Genomic DNA, 12,162 nt, shown 5'->3' with positions numbered 1-12,162 from the left:
ATGGCTACCAGAAAATCGTTACATTGCAGTAACTTATGTAAGCTAGTAAATGCAAGTTTTCGAAGAAATTCTGACATGGAAATGTTACTGTTAATGTTATATTTGCTGTAACGCTTTTCAAAAATTAGAGGCTGTAGACAACCAGATTTTATATTAATCAAATAGAGATAAACCTACTAGCATTAAATTAAATTGTTTTCATTACACATTATTAATGATATAGACCTAGCTTAATAGTTAAGTGTATGTTGGTTAATTCAAAAATATTAATAACAAATTAAATTTCTCACATTTAATAATTTAAGTGGCTAATTTATATAATTTGAAAATAAAGCAAGTTTTATGTTATGACACTAGGTACAATTTAATTAAATCATGACATGTTTAAATGGTTGTGTAATTAAAAATTAAAAAAAGAATGCTAACCTTCATGAATAATAATATTGAAGAAGTCTACTTATGTAGATGCTTATTTTAGTGGAATGTTTATCCACTAAATCATTTCAGTTGTATATTAGACTATTTTTTAAATGGTTTGTTGATCTTGTTATTCAGCTACAAAGGTGCATGTGAAATATGCTTTAATTTAAAAAGTTACATGGAATCATATGCAAAACGTTATTGATATTAACCTTCTCTATAGTTTTAAAGATCCATTTCAGAGGAAATGAAGAAAACCATAAATGATGAACTACATTTTCCTCCAATACCTGAGAACAGCAAGGTAGTAAATATGAAAAATTCATCACAACAGAAGAAGTCAACTTTTGCATCAAGTGAATCAAACTTTTCTGTTCCCAAAATAGAAAACAGTAAAACATCAGAAAGAAAGTTAACAATGTCTCAACACAGGAAATTTTCATCTAAAGCATTAGGTAAGAATTTATTTTCTGATGATACTTTCTTTATAAACAAACAAATTATTAATATATATAAAAAAAACAACTAAATTATTGCCCAAAGCTTCTATGTTAATGAACAACCTATCAGAGGGTTTCAGGTGAGAAACATTAGTTTATTTTAGTCAGTTCTAATGCTTAACCTTTTACTATACAGGGTGAGCCAAAAGTAGGTGGACAGTAAAAAAACATTTATTTAGAGATCACGTATACGTACAACTATATGTAATAAGACAATTATATTAATGAAAATAAAATGTTATTTATTAACGCAAATGCTCAAATTGTTTTCCTTCTTGATTTACACAGCTTTGAAGTCTACCTCTTACGCTTCAACAACCATTTTAGCACAAGTCATTCTGGGCATTAATTTCTTGAAATGCATCTCTTATGTAATTTTTTAAATCACCGACACTTCTTGGTTTTTGACTATAAACTTTTTCCTTGAGTACTCCCCAAAAGAAAAAATCCATAGGGGTCAAGTCCGGTGAACGTGCCGGCCAATCGATTGGACCTCTTTGACCAATCCATTTCAATGGAAATGTTTCATCAAGATACTCACGAACTCCCTTGGAATAATGTGGAGGGGGCCCCATCTTGTTGAAAATAAAAGTCATGTAAATTAGGTTGTTGCTGTAACTGGGGAACAACTTGATTCCTTAGAATTTCGAGATACTTATCTCCTGTAATTGTTCCGTCCAAAAAAAATGGTCCATAAACACCAGAACTTGAAATACCACCCCAAACATTGACACCAGGCTGATTTAGCTGTTGTTCTAATGTTAAATGCATGTTCTCACTATACCAGTAAACACAATTATGTCTATTGACATGACCGGATAATTTAAAAGAAGCTTCATCACTCCACACAATATTATCTAAAATTCCTGGGTTTTCTTCAATCTTGTTCAGCATAATTTCACTAAATTTCAGTCGCCTGTCTGGATCATCCTCCAATAAGCCATGAATTAGTTGTGGTCGATAGGGTTTCAACCCAATTTGCGTTATAATTTGCCTAATAGAGGTTTGTGGTATGTTCAATTCCTTAGAAGCTCTTCTGGTGGATTTGTTTGGACTTTGAACAAATGCATCGGCAACACGTTGCTTATTATTCTCTGTACAGACTGTTTTGGGTCGACCAGTTTTAGCAGCATTAAGGATTGAGCCAGTGGCGTCGAATTTTCACTGATACGGTAAATGGTTTGTCTTTTTGGAGCTGGAGTATCAAATGTTTCAACCCACTTTCTCCTTACGGTTTCAGTATTTTGAGATTTCCAATACTCTTTTAACACCCATATTCTTTTATCTGTATTTAAAGTATTTGACATTATGGGTTCTATTAACAATCTAAAAAAAAGAAAACAGATTAAATTAAAACAAATGTAATTATAAAATTGTAATTATATAACACAAATAATATAGTTGCAACATAGTTATAATATACAATTGCATTAATATAACCGATACATAAACCTATTTCAAATGCTGTCCACCTACTTTTGGCTCACCCTGTATATAAATTACTCTGATAGGTATTTTCAAAACTTGTTATGATATGTCATTCCAAACAAGACATTTGTTTGTTATAGGATATAGAAAAGTTTTACTTCCTTTAGATGTAAATATGAAGCATTACCTATTGAGTAATGGAACATTTTTGCTTCCTAAGATGTAAATATGAAGCACATGTGGGTATGGTGAAATAAAAAATGAGCATTTGATGGTGTTCCTATATATGTTGGTGCCCATTCACTGCTCCAATTTTTGTTACATTTTTAAATTAATTTTTGGGCCATTATTGTACTTTTAGCTAGTCTTTCTGCAGTTTAGAATACTTATGGTTTAAAGTCTAGTTTTTAGATAATTGTGTTTGAAATGCCTCTCTTTACAAGTTGTTGTAAACATATATCTATTAATCTGAACAGTTGGTATGGATGTTTTGACATTACCATTTACAGCATGTATTCTGAGTAAATAATGCAGTGCTCAGATGTATCTTACTGTTGTGAACTATGTTTTAAGATTTTAATTTTGGTAGTTGTGGTTCTGAGTGTGATGTCTAAAAATTTTTGAATGTCTTAATTTGATGTGACATCTTGAATTTACTACAGATTTGGGAAAAATATTGTAATGGTATAAAACCACTGTAAGGTATATGTGACTGTTTCATTTCAATTTAATACAAGAGTTATGATTTAGATAGTTATAAAGTTCAAGTGTTAAATTTACTAGTTTCAAAAGTGATAATCTGTCACAGATTTGCTTATGTAACTGTTTACAAATCATTTATTTTATTGTCCAGTTGTGGATTGACGTAATATAATTTGAATGTTTGAAATGTTTTTTGTTATTTTATTGAGTATTATTATGTTATAATGTATCATAATTTGTAGAAAGTTCTAGGTCTCGGTCAGGCAATATATAGGCAATCATGATAGTGAAAAAAGAAAAAGTAAGAAAATAAGTTAGTATAAATAGAAATAAAAGTGAAGTAAGACTGCATGATTGTGAATTTAGCCAAAAATAGTTTATAGTAACAATTTTTAAAGTGAATTTAACAGAGAGATAGAGATAGAATAAATTATCTTGTTAAAGGGTGTTCTAAAGTAATTGAATCTACCTGTGTGGACTTTGATGAAAAGGAGGTAATTGTTTAAAACTCTGGATACATCTGTGAAACAGTTTTTTGTATGTATGTATGTAAGTTTGACTTGTTTTCAATATATTATTTCAAAATAAGTGGATTGTGAATTAAGACTGCTTGGTCATTGCTAGCTGTTGAAACAGTGTAAGTTATATAACTTTCAGTTGAAAAAGTTAAAAGCTTTCTTGTATCAATTGTACAAGACTATGCATTATTTTTTACCAAACAGTAGAAAAGAACCCATCTAATGATAAAGAATCCATTGCAGTAGTAGTGGAAGGAGTGTAATATTTTTGTGAAAATGTGATATAATGAAGACTAATTTTCAAGATGACAACACACAACACATGTTTAAAATGAAATTTACTATTTACTGGAAATGATGAAACATAGAAAGAACAAACAAAAAGTGACAGAGCATTAAAAGTAGACCTGGTAGAAATAGAATAAAAAATTGAAAGAGAATGAAGAGGAAGAGAAAAAATTGAGGAATGAGACAGATGAATTGAAATTGGTATTAAATTGAATAATGTCATGAAAAATAATTAAATTATCAAAATTAATGCTTCAGATTATTATGTTCTTGATTATAGCAATATATAGGCAACTAAGAGGTCACAAGTGAAGTTAGACTGAAAGTTTGTTAATTTAACCATAACAGGTAATATTTTAAAGTGAGTTTCACAGTTTAATATAGATAAGGAGAATAATTGGTCATTTCAAAGGGTGTTCTAAGGTAATTGAACCAACTGAGTGCACCATTACAATTATTTAAAGTTCTGGATACAATTCTATTAATCCATAGGGTTATGTAAGTTAACTTATCACAGATTGTATTGTAAGAAACAGAGCAGAGAAAAATAATTTGTTTTGTTAATTGAATTTTAAAGTAATTGTATCATCAAGTGTGGACTTTTGTCAGGAAAAAAAGAATTATATGCAGTTTTAGATACAATTATGATATTCTATAGTGTAAAGAATTTTGAATTTCTGTACATACTTGTTTTGAATATATTACTTTAAAATAATTGAATTGAGTGCTGTCTGTTTATTGTTTGAATTCATTGCCAAAAAGTCACAAATACCTACTGTACAGAATCCAGTTCATATAAAACCTGACAATCAGTGACTAATTTGAGCTGTTTTTACAAACTAAACATTGGTGGTTAAGTGTAGCAACATACCTCCCTTTGTAAGAAGTGAAATTTGATAGTCCTTAACAGACATAAAAAATTAATAATTATCAACAGAATTTATTCAAATTTATCAGCTGACATTCTTGTTACAAGAATAAAAAATTATACTGTCTTTAGTTTCTATATCAACATACACTGAAACCAGTTGCGTAGCTAGGGTTTTCAGCACCTGGGGATAAAGTCAGTTTTCGCACCCTCTCGTGACAAAATGTAAGCCATAATTCCAAATTATGTAGCATCAATTTGGTGCCCCCATCCCCGATGCTGTACCCGGGGACAGATGCACCCCTTGGACCCCTAGCTATGCCACTAACTGAAACCAGCTTCACACAAATACAGTAATCTACATTAAATGAGCTTTTACTGTCTTAGATAGCCTCAAACTTCAGACTATAGGGACATTGTATCACAGTAAATAAGTGGATCCAGATGTGTCAGTTAGTATCACACAAAAGAAAATGTAGGCAACTTTAATGCAATAAGGCCTATTTCATTGAAATTTGCATAGTCACCCAACTTACATTCTATACCAGGGGTTCCCAACCTTTTTGCACTCGCGACATGAAAATGTAATTGATGAAATAAAATTAATGTTATCCCAAGCTACTTCTAACAAGGTTATGCGACTCCCCTGCCACAACCCACCGGTTGGGAACCCCTGTTCTATACTGATTAAAAAGAAACTCCATCACTGCCTTTAGAAGAGATATGCATAGATAAGTATATTTATAAAAGTTTCTTTTGAGCACCCTATGGTCTGTTCTGGAGATCTTCTGCTGGTTGAATAAGAGTTAGAAAGTAAACACTCACTTACTTGTTAACATTCCTCTTGGAGTTATGGCACAGACTCAAAACTGGATAACTAACACTTTTAATAACTCAGCAATTGATAAAATTTATAATAATGGGAACATTAATTTCAGTTAATTGATTATTATTGTGTTGTGACACTAATATTTTAAGCTGAGCAGCCTTGAATTAATTGAAATAATAATGAAAAATCATAAAAGCAATATTTTACTTACTTGGATGTATATATACATTACTCAGCTGAGGCCTAGAACTTTCTACAAACTATGAGACACTGGAATCTGATTAACTAATTGGTCACTAATCATGTTCTCTTGCAGGAAGGACAGCTGTGACTTCACACATGATAGATAGTTGTCTTTTCTGTTATTAAATATCCATAGGCTTTCTTTCCCCTGTTTTTGAGTGGCAATAGTTCAGAGTCTTGTGGATGAAATGTATGTCACAAGCAGGCTGTCTTTGTTTATGTTATTGTATTTTGGTGTTTAAAGCCAGGTATTTTACTGTTAAACAGAATTCTAGAGAGAGATTTTGGTGAGATTAGATTCTGTTTGATTTTGTAAGATTAAGAGATTCATTTGGACCTGTAATAGAAACATTGTAAATGCTTATTGTTGTCTCATTTTAACATTTTTTCACCTTATCTTAACTTTAAGGAGTTTTAGTTTTAACCTTATTTTTCACGTGGCTTATAGTAAACAGGCAAGAGAGAACCAACAAAGGTTTTGTTTTAGATCATCTTTATTGCCAGTTCCACAAACCCATTACAAACACATGCCTTTGTTTTGTTTTTGTATAATTTGTTCTCTATAAATAAAGATTGTTGTTGTTCATTTTGTGTATGGACTCGTTCTTATTAGTGAACTCATTAAAAGTTCAAGGGAACATAAATCCATACTCTGTGACATTGTATTTGTTGGACATCCATATCTTGAACAGTTGGTAACTGAAAACAAGATCAAACAAGATGGTTAAGAGAAAACTGGGAAGTTTAAAAAAAATGATAAGCTCCTGGGTCAGATAATATTTCTCCAAGGGTTTTGAAGGAGGCTGAAGATTGGATATGTGAACCACTTAATCCAGTTTTTTGTCAGTGTTTGAACAGTGGGGATATACCAGAGGATTGAAACTTAGCTAATGTAACCTCTCTTTTTAAGCAAGGTGATAAAACTTTCCTGAGTAATTTATAGACCCATTAGTTTACATTAGTTGTGGGAAAAGTGTTGGAAAATCTGATAAATAATGTTTTTAAAGTAATTTAACAAAGTTTAGAATTTTATTGAATAATCAACATGATTTCACAAAGGGAAAATGTTGCCTACAAATTTTTTTGACATTACATTCCTTGAAAATGGTTATTGCTTATAGATGAGGGTAAGGATGTAGATTTGCTGAAAGCATTTGACAAGGTGCCACACAAAAGGCTTGTAAAAAATATCTGTAGGTGTGGAGGATAAATTATCAAATTAGATAGAAGAGTGTCTGATGGGAGAAAGCAGAGGGTTGTTGTAAATAGAGTTCAGTCAAACTGAATAAATATCACAAGTGGGGTACCTCAGAGCTCAGTCTTAGGACCTTTGCTTTTTTCATTTACATCAATCATGTAGATGAAGGAATAGTCAGTAAATTACTTAAATTTGCAGATGATATTAAGGTCTTGGGTGTTGCTTGCTATGAAGAGGATGCTGCTGAATTACAAAAGAATTTAGGATATTTAGTGAGCTAGGCAAATACATGGCAGAATTTTAATTATAAAAATTCAAGATAATGTATGTAATTTATCATAATTTGAATTATAAGTATAATTTGGATGGGAATAATCTTAACAGTGTTATGAAAGAGAGGGTGTAATAGTTGATCAATCCATGAAGCCATCCATAGTGGTAGGGCAAATAGGATTCTAAGTTATATGTACAGAAATATTAAATACAAGTCTAAAGAGTTTATAATTTCACTGTTTAGGTTGCTGATTAGGCCACATTTGAAATATTGTGTTTAGCCTGGGAATCCCTACTTTTTTAAAGACATCAACTTGTTGGAAAGGGTTTCTAGAGTGGTGCCTGGGATGGATGGGGTTGTCATATGAGGAGAAGTTGAAATGTCAAATTGTTTTTTCTTGAGAAAAGAAAAGTTACAGTGGATCTGATTGAGGTGTTTAAGATTGTAAAGGGAATTCATAGTGTTGATGCATCATCTTTTTTCATATTTAACAGTGAGAATAGTAGGACTAGGAGTCACAAGTGTAAATATTAGGCAGAGCTAATATTTGTCATCAGCTAAGACAAATTTATTTTTCTAACAACGCCTTTGGAATGGGTTGCTTTCAGATGTTGTAAATGCAGCAAATTTAAATAAGTTTAAGAAAAATTTGATGATTATATGATTGATAAATGTTGGCTTTAATTTTTTTAAAAGTTAATTTAGTTTAGAGTGTGGAACAGCTGAGATGCAGTAATTGGTTCTATGTTGTTTAAAAATGTTATGTTAAATGGGATTTTACTCATTTATACTCAGTAATATTCATGTAGCAGAAAATACAACATTACTGAAGTGATATTCTGGGAAGTGATGATTGAGCTTAGAACCATAGGCAAAATAGACAGGGAAAATTCAGCGTAACAATGACTAGAGGAGTGTTATATTCTTGAAAGATTTGTTAAAATTTCTTCATCAGAGTTCATATTATATTTGACATGACCAAGCAGTAGAATAGTTTAAGAAAGAATGTTCATCCAACACAGAAAGTTTTTATAGTGCAAGTAAACCATCAATTCCAACATGGTACATTACCTCTGTTTACATAAATAGTTATTTTTTTCAGTGCTTCCCTCTATTTGTAAACTTTTTCACATGCTACAAGCCTTGAGCTCCCACTTACCCCTAGATCAATGTAGCCTAACTGCATCTTGCATGAAAATCATGCAACAACCCTCTACCAACAGGAGTACAACACACCCTCCTGATGAATGTAACTCCCTTTATTTGATTCTCATTTAGCAATGCAATTGTCAGGATGTTTGTTTGTGCTATTTTCCAGTGTTTTTTTGTTTTTTCAAAATTCTTATGAAGTGAAGATTTTTTTCCCCACCAAAGCTTATATTTTCACTTGGTTAGGGAGCTTGACTCATAATCTGAGGGTCATGGGTATGAATCCCTGTCACAGCAAGTATGCTTGCCCTTTCAGCCGTGGTGGTTATTTTTATAATGTAATGGTCAATCCCACTATTCTTTGGTAAAAGAGTAGTCTAAGAGTTGGCAGTGGGTGGTGATGACTAGTTACCTTCTCTCTAGTCTTATTCTGCTAAATTAGGGATGACTAGTGCAGATAGCCATTTTGGTAAGATTCAAAAAACAAACAAATATCCCTGGTGGCTGGGTTTTGGATTCAGTTGGTTTGCCATGTATGGTTCATTATCCTCTAGCGACTCTACACCTGGAGGCACGTCCTTTTACTCTCACCTACATTGATGTACTTTAAGGGATTGAGATTCCATTGTCATGTGGTTTATTGTCATTGTTCTCTTTCTTTTTGATGTGCTCCTCACAATTTCCTCCCATGTCTGCAACACCACTTTTCACAGTTGGTACAGAAGTGGTGCAGACTCTCACATATGAACTTCTATTGTGAGGATATATTCTTTTATGGTATCTTTTGGATGCTTCTTTGTTTCCCTCACACTGGCTCCTCCACCTATTCAGTATGAGATTCTAGCTATTTATGTGAGTGGAGGCAATGTACCATATCAGAAGCTTTAATTTTTTGTACTAAAAATGTATTTTCGATAGGCACACATCCCACCCTTCCTTCCCACTGAAAACTGATATTTCCATTTTCTGCCAAAACTTCAAGTAAGTAGAATTGAAAGAGTGAGTCACATGCATCAGGAAAGTGTGTCAAACTCCAAGTGGTGGAGAGTTGCTGCATGATGATTTCCATGTGAGGTTTTGTTGCTTTAGTTTAGAGTATGTGGGAGTTTAAGGCTTGTGACATGGTAAAACATTTCACATAGAGTGCATTACTGAATGAGAATAGCTATTTATGTGAAAGGAGGTTAGTACCTCTTGAGATACATTTTCAGTATTGGAAATTATAACATTTAGCACATGCAAAAGGGGTTGACATAAATATTAAAATGTAAATACTTCAATTTTTCCCTTTCAAGTAGGCTTTCTTTTTAAGAACAATGAACAGACCACCTCACCAATGAGAGAGCATGTCTGATTTAAAACTAACCTTGTTTACATCGTATTCTAATTCTAAGCTCAACCATATCTTCTTAGACAGAAATCAGACAACTGGCAAGAATTACTTCAGTGCAAGTAACAGCTCAGTCTAGAGCATGGTACGCTCATATTATTGGTCTTAAGAAACCTGAGTGATTAAAGCTTTTCCAGCTAATAGATCAACTACAACCTTTAAAAACATATTAATGTTTGAAATCAGACTGATGTTGCAAATTTACAGATTTATTTCAAATGCAAAGACTTTTGTAACATATCTGATCGTTTTTGTATATTTTATTGAAGGTTTGCAACATTTTGTGCAAATAGATGTAGTAAATTTGGAATTATAGTTAGCATTTTTTCTCAGATATAGGGTTGGAAACAACCCCCTGCACATTAAAATAACTTATGCTCTGAATTTTTCTTTTTCAATCTCTTTGTTGCCCTAACCAGCTTATCAATGTATTTGTTATATTTCCAATTTCTCCAGCTACCTTACCACTAACATTTTGCTACCTAGCTGGCTTATGTGGAGCATGCCTCTAGCATATAATCTACTCTTACTTTATATACTATCTCATATTCTTTCTTGACCTATTTCTGCTTTCAGTCATTTTTTCAGCAATTATGCAGTCTTATCCAAAGATTTTTCAACCTATTCTCACTTAGAATATGTTGTAAGTGTAGTGTTTTTATTTTTCTGAACTTCCTAAAAGTTGCAATCAAGCCCACAGATTTAAACATAACTTTATCCCAATACTAACTGTACTGTACAAGGTTTGTTCCACTTATGCCTGGACTACTATTAATGATATTGCACACTTGCCAGTCTTTATTCTCTGTTACCAGTCTACCCATCAAAAAACTGTATATGTAACTGAAATTATTAGCAAGACATTAGTTGTTATTTGAACCAACCTTCTTTTCCAGTTATTGCACAAGTTTGGCTTGTTTAGGATGACAACAGTCTTGATACCTTTCTACCTCCATCTGAATTCGCCATATCATCTCTGGTTACTTCTGTGGGTTTTGTTTGGCCTAATACAACTCTTTTGAGCTTGATGTCATATGTATATTTTGTTTTATCCCTTTTCCAGATTTCCTATAATTTTTTACCTTCCTTGTCACATACTACTCCTTCCTCTCAGTATTTTATATCTCCTCTCTCTCCTGAGTTTTTTGTATCTCATTTAAGTAAAGACACAAACATATCTAACCCTAAATGGGCTGTGGACCACTTTTTTTTGTCCTACCATCAGGTCAATTTTCCATTCCTGGATTTGCAACACTTGGAATCCACTCTACCATTGTGTGTGTGTAAGGGGGGTAAGAATAGATCCTGATTGCCCTTTTCCTTTATCCAATGTCAAATTTTCTTGCCTTTGTCTTACCCTCACATCTATAACACAATACTTGTCTACCATCCACCTTTTCTCCAAAGTGATCCATGATGATCCTGAGGGTTTCTTGGGGATACATTTGACCTAATTACCTTCTTTTTGATACTGTTGTTGACTTTGGCACTTTCTTTACAAAGCTGGTTCTTCTGTTATGTGGGATCTTTTGTGGAGAGGTGCAGTTCTGTCCAACATTAATTTACCATCTCTTTATTTTTTGGACTTAAAGCTCTCCATTTTAATCTATAGGTCAGTCTTTGGACATCTTCCAGTGACTTTGGAATCATGGCTGGATCTGTGAGACACCAGTTATTTCTTTCCTTGTTAGTAGATTGTTTATCTCACATAATTTCCTATACCTGTTCTCTGTCCTACTCCTTCACAACCTTTACCTGTTCCTTCCACAAGGGTATCTTTTATTTCATCATTTTATTTAATGAGAAGTGTTGTGTTGCTAACAGTACTGGTGACTACCCTGTGAGTTCCAGTCTTGTGGTGGCTCATTTATCCCAGTTTGTTCATCCATGGTGAGATTTTGTCAGGGATCTATGGATATTTCAGGTTTTATCAGAGGGACTTGTAATTCATTTTCTCTCCCTCCTTCATTGTCTCAGATATCAATTTTCTTTCCATTGCCTCAGAATCATCCCATATGTCAGTGTCTGTATGAGGCTGTGCAGGCTGTTCTCTTTCAACATGCCATCAAACCTGTAGTTCACCATTCTCCAAGGTTTTATTCAAAGCTGTTTGTGTACCCCAAGAAAACCAGATACTGGTTGCCTGTGATATATCTGACACACCTTAATTGTTTCTTGGTGCTACTTTGTTTAACAATGGAGTAATTTTTAATTTTTCAGGTGGTCTTTCTCTCTAGGTTTATGGAAGACCAAGGTTGACATCTTGAATGCTTGTCTCCATATTCCAATATCGAGATAATTGAGACACTAACATTGGTTTGTTCATCACAGAGAGCTAGAAGTATCAATTTTGTA

General features: G+C 32.8%; 1 protein-coding gene across 7 annotated transcripts in view; it reads left to right on the top strand.

Moving 5' to 3' along the window:
• The window catches only part of LOC143230304 (dynein heavy chain domain-containing protein 1-like), a 261,985-nt gene that overhangs the window by 637 nt on the left and 249,186 nt on the right, over positions 1-12,162 (top strand). For 6 of the 7 annotated variants that reach the window (XM_076463582.1, XM_076463581.1, XM_076463580.1 and 3 more), the window contains exon 2: positions 644-875. In XM_076463582.1, coding sequence (XP_076319697.1) covers positions 668-875 — 208 coding nt within the window. In that variant the 5' untranslated portion in view covers positions 644-667. The remainder of the gene's footprint in view (positions 1-643; positions 876-12,162) is intronic. The other variant, XM_076463578.1, reaches the window with a different exon arrangement.

Source organism: Tachypleus tridentatus, chromosome 10, assembly GCF_004210375.1.
Source record: "Tachypleus tridentatus isolate NWPU-2018 chromosome 10, ASM421037v1, whole genome shotgun sequence".
Taxonomy (NCBI): Eukaryota; Metazoa; Arthropoda; class Merostomata; order Xiphosura; family Limulidae; genus Tachypleus; species Tachypleus tridentatus.
This window is presented reverse-complemented; position numbering and strand designations above follow the sequence as displayed.